General features: G+C 41.5%; 1 protein-coding gene across 5 annotated transcripts in view; it reads left to right on the top strand.

Moving 5' to 3' along the window:
- The window catches only part of reps2 (RALBP1 associated Eps domain containing 2), a 29,076-nt gene extending 16,542 nt beyond the window's left edge, over nt 1-12,534 (top strand). For 4 of the 5 annotated variants that reach the window (XM_028588042.1, XM_028588044.1, XM_028588041.1 and 1 more), the window contains 4 exons: nt 4,504-4,590; nt 4,680-4,813; nt 7,157-7,262; nt 11,164-12,534. In XM_028588042.1, the coding sequence (XP_028443843.1) occupies nt 4,504-4,590; nt 4,680-4,813; nt 7,157-7,262; nt 11,164-11,232 (396 nt within the window). In that variant the 3' untranslated portion in view covers nt 11,233-12,534. Of the gene's footprint in view, nt 1-4,503; nt 4,591-4,679; nt 4,814-7,156; nt 7,263-8,117; nt 9,193-11,163 lie in introns of those variants that run through there. The other variant, XM_028588043.1, reaches the window with a different exon arrangement.
- Nucleotides 12,535-16,025: the final 3,491 nt, after the last annotated feature.

Genomic DNA, 16,025 nt, shown 5'->3' with positions numbered 1-16,025 from the left:
AATGCACTATGAGTTCCTCTTTACGAATATTCCATATCGAATCAATCCGTTTAAAAGCTATGTGTTTATAAAGCTCTTATTTGTATTTATTTGACCATCCCCTGGGAGACTGCCTGAAGGCTTTCTGTGTTTATGACATACACCCGTCTGACTCCTATTTGACAAATCAGATGTAGTTTTAAAGTCGAAGGGCGCTGCATCTCCTTGACTGGCTTAATGCTTCCTCTCTTATCTTGGATGTCATATAATCCTCCATGACTGAGTTTGACTTCATTACGCTGTCTGTTTAGTCACTCATGGTTTGTCTTTATTGAATCCAGCAGTCATGCCCTCTCACTACTCTTTCTGCTCTTATATCTTGAACTCCTCTCCATTATTGTTGCCTGTGCAGCATCACCACTCCTGGGTCGTCCCACAGGATGTTTTACTTAGTCTTAATTCAAACCAAAAACACTGGGACATCCCAAAGGTGCCTATCGCCTGGATGTATATATTTTCCACTTAGTAAGACAAGCTGAAACTCATAGCAGCCCAAACCACTCAGAGAGACATGAGTGAACTATAGACGGAGTTGAAAATAGCTTCTCTGACGATAAACATGTCAATCTGAAGTTAGGGCTGAATATTTGATACCAGCGTTTACAGGGAACCCTTGGGAGCAGTTCAATTTGCAGTTATAGTGAATGGAAAAACATATGTATTTATAAATATACTTTTCATTCTATGTTCATTTCATTCAATTCAATTCTATTTATAGTATCAAATCATAACAGAGTTATCTCGAGACACTTTACAGATAGAGTAGGTCTAGACCACACTCTATAAATTCCAAAGCCCCAACAATTACAGTAATTCCCTCAAGAGCAAGCATTAGCAGTGGCTGTTGCAACAGTGGCAAGGAGAAACTCCCTTTTTAGGAAGAAACCTCGGCAGACCCAGACTCTTGGTAGGCGGTGTCTGACGGAGCCGGATTCTATTTCTGAAAGAAAACGACCAAGGAGTATCTTTTTTTTATGTACAGTAACTTGTTATTAAGTTAAACTAACTTCACTTGACTTAACTTAACTTGCTTTATGTCACTTCACTTTCTTAAACTTTAATTTTCCACACTACTGACATTTACTTTACTTACTCTGTACTCTACTCCAATTAATTTATCTTCACCTCACTTTACTTTTACTTTACTTCATGTCTCTTTGGTTCTCTTACAGTCACTTAACTTCTCTTCGCCTTCCCTTCCCTTACTTATCTTCACTTGACTTAAATGGGACATATCATGAAAACCTCACTTTTTGGGTATCTGGAGTGCCTGCCAACCCACAAACAAATAAGACAACCCAGTAAGTTTTTTGTGGCCTGCCTAGATAAAAAACAACAACATGGGATTTAACGAGTCATTCAGATTTGGTTTCCCTTCCTATGTCACATGCAGGCCTATTAGAAAATACCGCCCCCCTCCCCCAATCTGGGTATCTCCACCCACAGCTTGAGAACTTCCCAGGCCCCCACAAACAGCACTCAGCCTCTCCACTGATTTTGTCCAGTAGCTACTGCCGGTATTGCAAACGAAAAATCACTCTGCGACCCAGAAAGGATTTTCCCCATTGGTCACCATTGTAAAAGAGACGTGTGTAAAACTGCTGCCAGGACACCTCCAACTGCAAACAAGGTCTGTATTGACCCTTTCCATTCAGAATTTTTAATCCATGGACTTTTTATATTTTAAAAACTCCCCTCGAGCAGTGAAAAGCGAATTTAAAATCCTGTGACGTCACCGCAATGTAAAGTCTCAGGGCGGAGCCAGAACTCGCGGGCGGGGCCAGCGGGTCAAACGCTACTGTGCATAATCAGTGGTCACGTATTCCGAAGTAAACCCGGAAGCTTAGAAAGATGCGCCACTGAACTGATTTCTCTCATAGAAATGAACGGGGCTCCGCCATTAACATAGCATCCAGGTCTAATAATAAAACATCCATGGAACTAACTTTGCAAAGGTGTTCCATATTCTTCTCGCAAGCCAATAAGAGCAGACTGGCTTTATGGGAGGAGGGCTTAAAGAGACCGGCGTTTCAGACAGAGGGTAAATACAGGTCTATTCAGACAGACCGTATGAGAAAAATGTCTTTTTTTTAACATTAAAGCATGTAAACATGTTCTAGAAGAACCCCAAAATTCAAGTATGAACCTGAACAGGAGCATAATATGTCTCCTTTAACTTCACTTCACTTTGCTACACTTAGTTTTACTGGACTTGGCTTTATTCCACTTCACCTCACTTTTCCAAATTACAAACTTTTCCAGTGACCACAGCAGGCCAGTAGCTGAGACACTGGGCTGACAGCCAGTAACGATGCTACTGAAGTCATGACCTAAATGCCAAATCTTTGGGGGGTTTTCCCCAAAGCGCAGCAGAGCTGAATGCACATTACAGTATCTGTCAGTCCAACTTCCGTCCACGCTCACCGAGGCCCACTGTCTCCTCCAGAGAATGGAGACATTGACAAGTAAACACACTCAGACAGAGGCTCAGGCAGCCAGAGTCATCACTCCGCTCTTCCTCCTGTTGTGTTCGCTGGCTACACTCGTTATTCCAAAGGGAGCTTTAGTAACGTATCTATAACTTTATTTCACCTGGTTTGGTTTGCTTTTATTTTCCTCAGTTAAATGAGGCCAGGTGTAGTCTTGCATTGCCAGACCTTCCTCCACAGCGCTGGGGAGGAAGGTCTAGCTAGTCCACACAACAGTCCTGGATGGGAGAAAAACATGCTTATGGTTAATTGACATTTCTTTAAATGAAATCACAATCGTCTTGGGTGGCACTAAGAGTTGCACAGAGCAACGGTGCCTCCGCAAAATAGCCTCAAGAAGGAACTTGTTTTGGTGGAACATGTGTACGTTTAAAAGTAGTTTTATTCGTGGAACAGAAAACTCAGATTGGACAGATAGTCTAGCTAGCTGTCTGGATTTACCCTGCAGAGATCTGAGGAGCAGTTAACCATAGTCCTCACAAATCCACCGGAGGTTAGAACACCAACAAAGAGAAAGAGGAAGGGGACGGACATCCGGCCGAAAATGAGGGACATCCGGCGGAACTTCCGGCGGCACCGGAGCAATCCCATAAATGAAAAAACGTTGTTGGTATAGCCTAGGCCACGTCTGAAGATGGTCTGTGTGACCGTGACAGTATTTCTTCAGCCCTCACATTGCTGGAGTGAAACAGCCGTGACCTGTGGCTGATGTGACCACACACGCTGCTGCTGGAGCTCCTGTGGTTTATTGCTATTGTAATAACTACTACACCACCTTTTTTTATGTTTCCATGCTGTGGTTGTGTTTCACATCCAGTGGTGTAGTGAATCTCAGGGTCATTATTTCTGTCTGCTTGCATGTCAGTTGCGTTGCTCAGCAAAAGGGATTTTTAACTTTCTTGGGTGCAATTTAGAGCAGCGCCATTAGCCTGTTTAAACCATCAGGAAAGCCCAGGCATTTCAACTGCCACCGCAGTGGAGACAGCAGCCCGTAGACATTAGTGGATCAAATTCACTAAATCCAACATTAACAGATGGGAAATGACGTAGTGCAGAAAATGTACAGAGGGTGCTGCCTAGTAAGAAATGCCTTCAACTTTAGGGCTGCTCGATTGTGGAAAAAAATCACAATCACAATTATTTTGGTCTTTACTGAAATCACGATTATTTAACACGATAGCTCATTGACTTTTGGAAAGATGCTGCATTTATTGAACTTATAAAAACAGTGAAACAGTTAAACAAATTAACAGCGAAAACACCTTGAACTGTGAAACTACCCTTAATACTTTTCCCGTTGAACTTTTTGAATTCCCCTTAAAATAAATAATATAAAACATATTTTCAAATGTTGGCTGAGTGAGTTTGGCCTTCACGAGGTGCAAAATCAATCAGAACACAAGACAAAGTAAGAGTTTACATGCAAAACGTAATTTGCAAAATAATCGTTTTTCTCGATTACATTGTTTTCGTGATCCTTAGGAGCTGAAATCACGATAAAAATTTGATTAATCGCACAGGCCTATTAACAAGTAATCTAGCTATGAGCTAGCTATGAAGAAATGAACCTTGATGTGTAGGGCCTGTCTTTGCACTCTTGCACTGTTGACCTCTCTGCTGAATGAAAGCAGGTGGGGATACTTTATACATTAAGTCTAGAAGAGAATAATGTTCGAAATGCAGCAAGAAGATGCAATAAAAGCACGTTAATCCATCATGGCTGTCCCAGAGCAGGCAGAAAAAGGCGCGGCAGTAGAGCGCTAGGTCGCGGTCCCTGCAGGGAAGGTGCTGATTTATCCCAGGTCAGGGACGACACATTTCATCCTGCCTCTTAAGCACTTCCCTCCTATTATTTCACCTCATCCTGACATCAACACAGGGAAAATATATTTTGTCGTAAAAGCTTATGGGGTCCATGTCCTTGCAAATCTTTTTGTGCCGTTTAATGTTACTCCTACTTTCTTCTGTGTTGCAGGAGGAGAGCAGTGTGAAGCCTGAGGAACAGGGTCCATGCTCCAGATTTGGTCCAAGTACCGAAGACTTGGCAAATGCATCTAAACAGGTCCCAACTGCTTACATAGTCCCGTAAGAGTGTCTGTGTCTCCTTTGGGGTGAGGAGGTTAACTTTTTATGTCTGAAACTTTCCTTCAGGACGGGATTGGAGTTTGTCACAGTCAGCCACCGCAGAAGCCGCTCCGCAGGAAATACCACCCAGAGAGCCAGAACCTGGAGACGGGACCTCCACCTGCCATGCCGTTCCCTACCCCCACCAAATCTGCTCAGAAGTCAGTTAAACATTCGACTCTTGTTACCCTAAAATACACACAAGTTTACTTTTTAACTAAATCTGATGGCATTTGCTTTTTATTGAGTAGAATTGTCCAAAAAATAAAAGGTATGTGAGTCAAGAGAGAAAACTGCTCTAATCAATATTTTTTTATTATTAAGAATTATAGTCGTATCGGCGGCGAACTCCAGCTCACCCCGTAGAGTGTGCCCTATAGGCTTTGCAGCGGCCCTTTGCTGCATGTCATCCCCTCTCTCTCCCCCTTTCCTGTCTGTCTATACTATCTTTTTTTATTCATTCAACCTTTATTTATACTCGAGATCATTGGGGGGCGGCCCCCATTTACAACGACATCAAGTCAGCCACAAAGACGAGGAAAGGCAAAGCAAAAACTAGACTAAACCAAAAACAACACCGAAAAGGAAGCAACACCATCATAAGAACATAGAAGGACAATAAAACTTTCCGAATTGGAAAAACTGTTTGATAAACCCATCAGGACAACCAGGATGTAAAAGATATACAATACAATACAAGTTTGGAGTGAGTTAACACTTAAGAAAGTGTTTGTGTCTAATGGAAGGGTGTGTGATCCCTATAAAAAGGAAAAGCCCCCCCCCCCCCCCACAAAAAAAAGGCTTTTAAAAAAGAATTCTAGCCATATCCACTTTATAAGGTGAGAATGTGTCAGTGTTGCGTTCACAGCTTTTCGCTGCCCTCTAGTGGCTAACAAAAATCAGTTACTGCAGGTTTAAGAACTTTTTCAAAGGTGATTGTTAACCCCTGTAACTCATCCAGGAAGAGGAATTCAACAGACTTTAAGGAACGCTCTAACTCACCGTAATGACTCGAACATATGTGCTCCTGTCTCCTTATTGACCAGACGGCTCATTGAACGTGTCTGTCAGTGCAGTAGAGGTGACCATTAATAACCGAGGGGACTGCTAGCTGTTGGAACGGCTGCTCGATTGATGTTAAACCCCTTTTGATCAGATTTTTTTATTTTTTTTTGGTGTCTACGCTTTGAGTGCAGCAACCCATTGTTTCGTTCACTTTAACTTAATGTAGAGATCATCAAAAGGGGGTCCCGGACCCCTAGGGCAGTGTTTCTCAAATTGGGGTATGTACTTTGGAGGACTGCAGGGGGTATGTGAGATATTTAACAAAATGTTTAATAGTTACAAGGATGTTGTCCAGAACATTGTTCTTCTTTATGTAGACTTTATTTTCCTACCAAAAATGTGACATTTGTGTCTCCTTCTTTGGACCTATTCTTGCCTTCCTTCCTTCCTTCTACTGTCTTCTACTTTTTACAAGTTCCTCGCTTTTTTTGAAGATATGTCACTGTTTTTGAAGTTTTTTATACTATTTTCAACCTATTCTTGCCTTCCTTCTTTCCTTCTTTCTACCAGCTTTTTCCAAGGTTTTGTCTTTTTTACAGTTTTTGTCTCCTTTTATCATCAGCATTTCAATGTTTTTCAATTCCAAGGCTGTTGTTTAGTAAATCTATTGCTGACAGCGCTGTATTCTTCCTCCTTTATAGAGACTTATTTTTTCTACCAAAAATGATTAGCGCTGGTCAGGGGGTACTTGGCTTAAGGAAACAATTCAAAAGGGGTACATTATTTTGAGAACCACTGCCCTAGGGTGTCTTCAGAGTTACTGTAGGGGGGCTGCCAATTATTATTATTATTATTTTTTTTTTTTTACTTTTTACAAAATTTATAATGTCTTAACATGAATCCAACAAACATAAATTAGCCTATTTGGGTGGGGGGGGGACATTGATGAAAAGGTATGTATAAAGGATTTAGGCCATCCTACACCATATTGTAGGCCCAGTTTTATATGGAACTTAATTTTATAAAATATATGTAGTAGGGGGTCCCTGCTCCATCTCTCTTTCAGTTAAGGGGTCCTTAGCCTAAAACACACTTAAGACCCCTGATTTAAGGCTTTTAATCCCATCTCCAAACACTGTGTGTAGAGCCAATTAACATGATTATTTAGTATACATTTATTCATGCGTTTCCTTAAGTTGCGCTCTGAACAATGTCAGCTGACTTATACTACTTTGAGTTATTTAATTTGATACCAATTTTATAAAATCCATTTTAACAAAAAGACATTACAACCTTACGGCACAAATATTTGTATTTATTTCTCAGCTCCTACTACGTGAGAAACATGCTGCATGCTTATTGGCTCACTGACACTGATGAAATTTGCTCCTTAGGTATTGAAATAATACTTGATACTAAGGAGGCCATTCGGTCAGTGCCTAAAAGGTATTGCATTGGGTACCCAGTCCTAGATAAAAGTGGATCCATTTCTCTCTCAGGCTGCTGTCCAAACAGAAGAGGGAGATCCAGATGGCGATTCGTAAAAACAAGGAAACCAACGCGGTGTTGACACGCCTCAATAGCGAGCTCCAACAGCAACTCAAGGTCAGCCCTTCTTCTGTTTTCTTTAAGTACAACACACTTACATATGCAGCCATACCAGTGTGTGTACAGTATTCTGCTGAGGGAGGTGTGCTTGTCTGTGTGAAAGGGTGTGGTCCACATTAGTGGCTGGCCACTGTGACTTTCTGACATTCTCTGCCATCTGCCTCCCAGTGGTGGAATGTAACTAAGTACATGTACTCCAGTACTGTATGTAAAGCTACTTGTACTTTACTTGAGTCTTTTCTTTTCATGCCACTTTCTACTTCTACTCCGCTACATTTCAGAGAGAAATATTGGACTTTTGTAACTTGTGTAAACAGTGTTTCCATAGTTTTCGATTGTGTGTCAGGAGTTGAATTCTACGCATTCTCAAATGAGCGCGACAAAACAAAATGCTCCCGCTGGTCCGACGTGATGAAAAGCTCTGAGCTCAACAGTCTGCTCCCCCCACTACCCATCAGTTATAGCTGAACTAATGGCACTGACTGAGCTGTTTGCATTGGAGATTTGCCTGTGGCACACGCACTCACATTTGGAACACATGCTGCATGCCTGTCATTCTCCTCGTAAATGATCCAGTAGTGAAACCCACACGCTCCCATGCAGCGCTTTCTATAGCCTTAATACAACAGAGACTAAAGAATAAATTAGGCATTTTTTAAGCTTTTTATAATGATATTCGTCTTCTATTAGTACTTGGTAATCTAGGATGTCATTTATTCTCTCTAATTCTGCTAGCTCCTCAAAACATCTGTGGAATGTTGCAGAGAAACGCATATGTGTCTTTATATAGACTCTAGTCTTGTTGAAATACCAAACAGCCATTGGCATTCACAACTGTCTTCTTGAAAATAGAGCCTGGGCTGCTCAGGCATCCAACTACAACAGGGTGTGTGAGGAAAGAAAGGAGGCCAGATGGAAAGGAGCAGCTCTTCCTTGACTTTTTCTCTAAAGTTGAAGACACGGTTGAAATAAAGACCCAGTTCAAAAAAGATCTTAATGAAAACTCCACGGATCAAAAGCTGTCTTTTTTGTCCTTTAATCCCACCTTGGTTAACTACTTTTGCTTCTGAAGAAGAGCGTTTACTAAACACTTTTCATTTTAGACATTCCACACTTTTTAGGCTGCCTTCATGCCAAAATGTCATATTACCATGTAAGATACATCCTGATGTAATGATCGATTTCCAGGGATTTTGCTGAAATCTATTGATTAGTGACCTTATGATGTTTTATTCTATTCCGGTGTTTCCCAACCTGGGGGTTGATGACCTCCAAGGGGTCCCAAAATAAACAGAAGGGGTCACTAGATGATTAAAGAGGGCTTGTTTATAAAATTACAATACCAGTACCCAGTAAAGTGATACCGATACCGACAATACTTTCTTTTTTTCTCTTTCATTGCATACCCATGATGTCACTGGAAGCGTTCAGCTGTGTTAAATGCCTCCACCATCCAAATGATTTTTACACTTATACATTTTTGAAAGTGTTAAAATGCGCTCGCCTTCACCACACCACAGACCGTATGGGTTGTAGCTGCTGCGGTAGCGGGCCAATCACACGTCGTATTTAAATCGAAGAACTCTTGCAATGATTGGCTGTGAGCAAAACTCTACAAACAGACATTGGCCCTCATTTATCAACCGTTATCAACCTAACGTAGAAACCAGCGCGGATATGAGCGCAAAAATATTCTTACGACCGGCTTCACGTTTTATTCATGAGTCAGAGCCAGGCAACCGTGAGCTGTGAGGGAGAGGGCGTGTCCTCTGCCCCCCCATGCTGGACCAGCACCCTGACCCTGTCTCCTGACAGCAGAGGGGCTGGAAAAACAAGCCGAAATATGCCGTATAAATAAATCGTTCACTTGTTGCCATTAACAACAGAGAAACAAAAACCTGAAGAATAAATAAAAATGTTGTGCATCATCACGTTTCCTGTATTAAATATCATTGTCAAACATAACAATATACCTTTTTAAAAGTGAGGAATACTATCCTGTCTCCTTGGTATAGCCCCCAGTTGGGGCTGTTCTGGACACTGCTCTCTGGGCATCGGCTCATCTGGCTCCATCTCTACATTTATGGCACCGTGTTTTCCTGCGCAATGTTGTGCAGAACCCCCACAGGCTAAAACAATGTTGCAGACTTTTTCTGCCGTGTATAGTAGGGTTCTTCTCCCCCCCCTGATAAGTGATCAACTGATGACTTCTCGAGGTGGAACTGTTACTGAAAGTTCTGTAATCCTGCCTAACTGACACGCATCATTGTTTCCAAAGGGGTCCGTTTCTGTCCGTCCAGACTACAAAGCAACGCCAGAGATTTTTTTTTTACATCAAAACAGGGTCAGCAGTGTTTCCAAATGTCTCTGTTTTAGGGGCTGGGAAACGCCGGAGTAGTTTGGAAGCGTGGCGTAAGCGTTGCAGAAGATGTTCATTTTTAAACGAAATTGTAGTAGTGTGGATGTAGCCTGAGTCTACAAGGGGTAAGGAGGGGGAGTTAGTATTTTCATTCCCCCCTCCCTGCTGTGCCGATCTTGGTGCTTTCTTTGGGGGAGTGACAGGGTCAGAACCTACACAGCAAATATCAACGTTGTACATATTCTGCATTCTCCCAATAATCCATTCCACGTGAGTTGACTGATTGAATTGACCTGGTGGACCTCAGTTAGCCGTCCCGCTGGTAAAACCCCAGAGGGTCTGGGGATCTTTGTGCGCCGTTCATTCTGTCCAACACTTTCATGTTTTGGGGCGAACATTATGGACCACGTCACGGGGATTAATCTTGGTGTTGACCGTTGTTACCATGGCAAACAGGTAGCTACTCTTGAGTCGGTCGTTACACTCACATGGCAGACTCTTCCCACTGAGTGGTGGTTCCCCAAGGATGAATTTCTTATGGTCCCTCCCTGCTGTGCTGTGATCTCTTGTGGGGAGTGACGAGTTCAAAACAGATGCCAAATATCAACACTGCACATACTCTACGTTCGCATCGGGGCTGTCCTCGACTAGAGACATTCTCAAGTCGACTTACACTCATGCGATTTGGTCGACTAATTAGTTGTTTTAATCGACAGATCTGTCAAACTGAGTTTCTCCAAAAAGAATTATGCAAAAGCACCACTTTAAATCTTGTGTCTAGAAATGTCTTGAAAATAAGGAATAAAGCATTTAAAAAATGACTCAAATTTTAGCCGACTAAGACCAAAACAAGCGATTAATCGACTAAGAGGGTGCAGCCCTAAAATTGACCGTGTCTTTTTTTTTCTCTACTGCCACCCTCAGGACAATTTTTTACACCTTTTTAGAGCTATTTTTGTTTAAAAACTCCAAGAATAGGGGGATCTTTGTATGTTCATTCTGTCCAACGGTTTCATATTTGGAGGTGTAATAAACATTAGGGGCCACTTTAGGGTATTCATCTTGTTCTGGACCAGGGGTCGGCAACCTATTATTTATATGAAGTTCCATTTTAAAATGTTTTTGTTAATCAGCATGTCATATCAACATTAAGCCTGCCATCATCTACCAAGCCCACCGCATCTTGTGAAGAAGGCAACGAGTACTAGCCAATCAGAGGCAGGGTAGGGCGGGTCTTCTCGGAATGCGGATGGGAAAAAAGTCAATCAAACTACTGTAAATAACAGGCCGTGCTCCTGCCAATGGCTGTGAAAGAGGTCATTTGGCATGCAGATTGGAACATTTCCAAAAAACGTATTGCCAGTGTGCCATTGGTTCAGCTACTGGGTGCCAATGGTGGCACGGGTGCCTAAGGTTGCTCACCCTCTGTTCTAGACCATCATTACTATGGCAAACAAAAGCAATAATGTAATTACTGCCTGAGGTATCTTGTTCAGAGTGCCGTGATCAAAGGTCGTGTTTGTCTTTGGTTGGCTGCAGGTGGTTCACCAGGAGAGGGTCACCCTGGAGTCCCAGCTGGAGCTCCTGCGGCCCCTGGCCCCGACGTGACCGATCCTGGAGTCTGATTAAAGTCACGTCACATTACGTGTGTGTGTGCGTGCGTGCGTGCGTGCGTGCGTGCGTGCGTGCGTGCATGCGTGCGTGCGTGTGTGTGTGTGTGTGTCACAGAAATACATCAGCGTCTCTATAAAATATGAATGTTTGAGCTGACATGAATACAAAATACAGTTGAAGGGTTGACGATGGGGACAAACAGGGATCGGACTTTTGGATTTCTTTTGATGAACAGCTCCAGTCCCACATGCAAATGTTACTCTTAACTTTTAATGACGTCTTCAAGGATTAAACCATGTTTTTTTTGTTTTGTTTTTATTATCACTGTATGATATGCACATGATATTCTAACTTATTGTTTTTCTCTTTTGATTGACTGTCAGGTCTCTCCCATGAATCTTACTTTGCTTACACTACACGTAACAGTTTGTGCACACATTGCCATGCCTCGGATACATGTTTCATGTATGTTACATGCTCTGTGTTAATGACGGGAACTAAAGTGCTCTCTGTTTTTCTCAGTCTATGTATACAGTGCATTTCATGTGTATCCCCATGTGGTCTAGAGCAAGTAATGGTGCTACAGATTAGTTTCTGAATCCGATTACTTTTTGCACTTAAAGTTTAAACAACAAAAAATGCACATTTGCAAGGTTGTACCTTATGTTAGATATGGGTTTTTTAGCTACAGATTTCCAGCCTTCTCTCAAGATTTGATTGTCTGTTGTCACACTGTAGCACTGGCACATGGGGCCATAAGGACACTGAAGAATGTTGACACTGGATTTGTATGAAATATGGGTTGAATGTGGATAATCTACTTGACAATTTGCTCCATCTTTAATGTAAGCGCTGTCTGACTGTTAATTTTTCTTTAACCGCCTTATGTTTATTATCATTTGAAGAGTTATTTCTGCATTGCAAGTTTGGACATTTTTTATTTCCAAGACCATAAAAACAAAAACTGGTGTTATCAGTCCAGAAAAAAAAGAGCACAATATTCTGTTTAGCCAGATAGATTTCAAAACAGCTAATGTTAAAATGTGGTTTTGATTTTATCTATGCAAAGATGTGGTGCTGCGTACACTTGCTTTAGACCATTTACCATCAAGGAGAATAAGGATATTTGGGGAAAAAAATGATGTGGTTGAAATACACAATGGCATGCTTGATAATGTATGTTATGCTAAAAATGATGTGAGCATTGGACTGTGAACTGACCTTAAATCATGCACAACTACTGAGCTCTGTGCTGAAGACAATGATCCAATTAATCAATAAAGTTATCTATTTTTATTGCTCGCATTTATTTTATTACATGTATTGTACGAGAGAAGTTTGCCTTTTTGTCAATAACTAAAAGAAACATTGTCTTTCCGTTTTACTGGTGTGTTAAGACATAACTTAGGGTTGCTCTGAGCAGAGCTGGCCCTAACCAGTTTGGTGCCCTAGGCAAGATTTCAGCTGGTTTCGCTCTGGCGTTTTTGTCATTTTCAATGTTTTTGTAGGATATTTTTCTACATTTTTTTGTTGCTTGTTCCGATTTTTTTTGTGACATTTTTTTAGTTTTTTGGTGGTGGGGAGAGGGGGTTTCTTACCCTTTTGGCACTTTTTCAAGATTTTTGCCAGGTTTTTTTCTAACGTTATTGGTGATTTCTTTTTTTTTTTTTTTTTTTTTTTTTACATTATTGTAGAATATATTCAACTGTGCTTTACTCATGTGGACTGCCTGCGCCCCTAGCATTTGCCTATACTGCCTATGCCACAGGCCGGCCCTGGCTCTGAGCAGCATGAATGTGGAAAACCTGCAAAACGTCTTAATACATTTCTCATATTATGTGTTTCCCGAGAGCAACAAGAGAAAACAGCATTGAAATACCAAAATAATTTACTTCTTTTCACTACTAAGACTCAAAAGAAGGTGACATTGAGGTTTGGATACGTTACCAGATGTCAGATGTATCAGAAGTCGTTACCATATCACTGGTATGAGAGCAAAAAGAGATCAAACCGACTGCAGTCATAACCCTCTGGTTCTCACAAAGCAGCTGGGCTTTCTTCGACCCAGACATAACAACCATGGGTCAAGCAGATCGCCACTGATGGCTGTATTCCCAGACCCTCTGCCATGCACTGCCGTCCAAAAATATCCGCTGACACACTTGGCTCCCATTTAGACACCTCACACACTTGATAGGCCTAGTTCTCTGCCATTCATGTTGTGTTTTTAGCCCTGCTAACAGTATGGCTCTAGGGATGGCAATGTTGGTCTGTCGATGAGTCGGTCCACCACTTTTTTTTTTTATAGTTGTTGAGATTTATAGTTTATAGTTATTTGTTTGTTGATATCTCAGCAACTAAATTTTGTACAGACATTCGTGGTCCCCAGACGATAAATCCTAATGACTTTGGTAGTCAGCAAGAAACGTTCTACTTATTCTATGAAATATCTTAACATCTACTAGATGTATTAGCACCAAATGTGCTACAGATATTCGTGGTGCCCAGACAATGAATTCTAATGACTTTGGTGATCCACTGACTTTTACACCATGAGGTTGACATTTGGAAGTTTGGTACATGCATTCATGTTCTCCCAAAATGAATTGTAATAACTTTAGCGATCCCCCTACTATTTATCTAGCGCCATCATCAGGTCAAAATATTAATTTGTTCAATACTTTGGTTAATGACCAAAAACCTACAAAACTAATGACATTCCCATCAGCCCCAGAAATACTTAGTGTTAGCTAATGACCTCCCCTACCCCTTTGGTCTGTCAGCAGGATTACGGAAAAACTGGGAAGGCTGTAGCAAGGGCCAAGGAAGATCCCATTTAATTTTGGATTGAATCCAAATCACATGCGGGTACACATTTGTTTTTTTACTTTCATTGACATTGCATGATAGGGCATGGCCTTGCCGATGGTCTGCGCTCACCGAGTGACTTCTAATTAGCTAATGTTAACATGCTAATTGCTCATGAATAAACATTATTCTATGCTTAGCATTAGCATGGTCATGGTGAGCATGTTAGAATGCTAATGTTATCATTTAGCTCAAAGCACTGCTTTGCCTAAGAACAGCCTCACAGAGGTGTTACAGTTTGCTTGGTTGATATATTTTGCTTCTCATTTTTCCTGGAAACAGTAGCATATAACTCATTTTCAGGATGTGAAATAAGACTCGATTGAGCCAAGCAGAGGACCAAAGACACGTGAATGAGTCTTTGTGGGTGATTGAAATCGCAGGACTTTTTTTTAGACAGAACAAAATGAAACAGCTGAGCTGTGTTTAAGCCAATCCTAGGGCATTTGGAATAATGCGTCGCTCCCACATCTGAGAAAATGAATGGAGAAAATGAAGGAGCTGGAGTGAATGAGTTCAATGTGGGAGACAGACACAGGATGCCAGACGACAACATGGTGCTCGTAGCTCCACTGTGCCATAACCAATATTTGGTACAGCCCGGCATGATGGTACCTGCTGCATTGAGCATGTCCTCCTCCCATGCTGTAGGTTTTATTTCATCTTATCCATCAGAAGAGGCGTGTGTTTATTCATTCAATCAGACAGCTCAACAGGGAGACATTCTCACTGAACTATAAATACCACTTAGAAGTGTTTGGCTTGCATTTCAAGATGACAGCTGCACGTGATGAGGAAACTATATGTGTCAGCCATGTGTTGCCTCTAAGTATATGCCTGTTTGACATAATTGCCATCTAGCTATCTCACACAAAGTCAGAAACAGGATTATTATTATCTATGTGGTTATTACTATTGATTTGTCTAGCCGGAGACACCGTGACATTTAGTGATCTCAGACACAAACATACCAAATCCTCAGTGCATAGGCGTAATTTACAGGGGGGATGGGAGGGGTTTACTACCCACCCTAATAATCAAAACTGGCCAGTGCAACCCACCCCAAAAACCTGTTAGAATTTCCTTTATATAAATAAAGACATTTGCACCATAACTTGCAGAAAAATTCACCAGAATGCAGAAAATGAAGTGTTTGATGACCAAAATTTCAATTTTGCACAAAAGTGGACCCCCTTATGTTGAACCCAAAGTTACACTCTTGCCTCAGTGACAGAATTGTACATCGTAATGACAAAACGTTTAGTGGAATAAAGCCAAAAGTAAATCGAATGAACTGACAAAGACACGTAGAGTTCATTTTCAAGTTCAGTGTAAAATCACTGTAAATGTGCAATGGCTTCTCAATAACTCAATCAACCCCGGCTGGCTTAAAAGTTAAAGCTGACCCGTCTCACAGCAAAGATTAGCAGCTTTTGTCTGTTCAAGTTAGCCCCTTTGTTGCAGCACCATTACTCAAAGATGACGGCATACACCGTTTCTCTCGTCTCTCCTTTGTCCCGGGCGCGGGCTTTGCAAAGGTTGCACTTCTGGTGTGGACATGAGTTAGGCCACAGGAAGGGCTTTTAGCCTGTCACCTCTGGCGATTCTGGCCCTGTCAGCTGGTGGGATTTAGTTTAACACTCATTCAGCAAATGTGAATAAAGCTCGACCCAGGCTGTCAGCTCTGCATATGGAGCTGAAAGCAAAGATGAACCTAAACAGGGAAATTATAGAGTATCCTCACAGTTTCATCACAAATTAAGAATGAATGGAGAAAATATTATGTCCTACAAGTTGCAAAATCATGTAAACGTTAGCGCTTCATCATTATTTTAATCTTACTTAAAGCTTTGTGGAAAACACATATTGTGCTGCAGCTTTTGAGGAGAATTCCTAGCCAGATACCCTGCCTGCTTTTG

Source organism: Perca flavescens, chromosome 9 (genome assembly GCF_004354835.1).
Source record: "Perca flavescens isolate YP-PL-M2 chromosome 9, PFLA_1.0, whole genome shotgun sequence".
Taxonomy (NCBI): Eukaryota; Metazoa; Chordata; class Actinopteri; order Perciformes; family Percidae; genus Perca; species Perca flavescens.
Note: the sequence above shows the minus strand (reverse complement) of the source record. Positions and strands in the feature narration are given on the sequence as shown.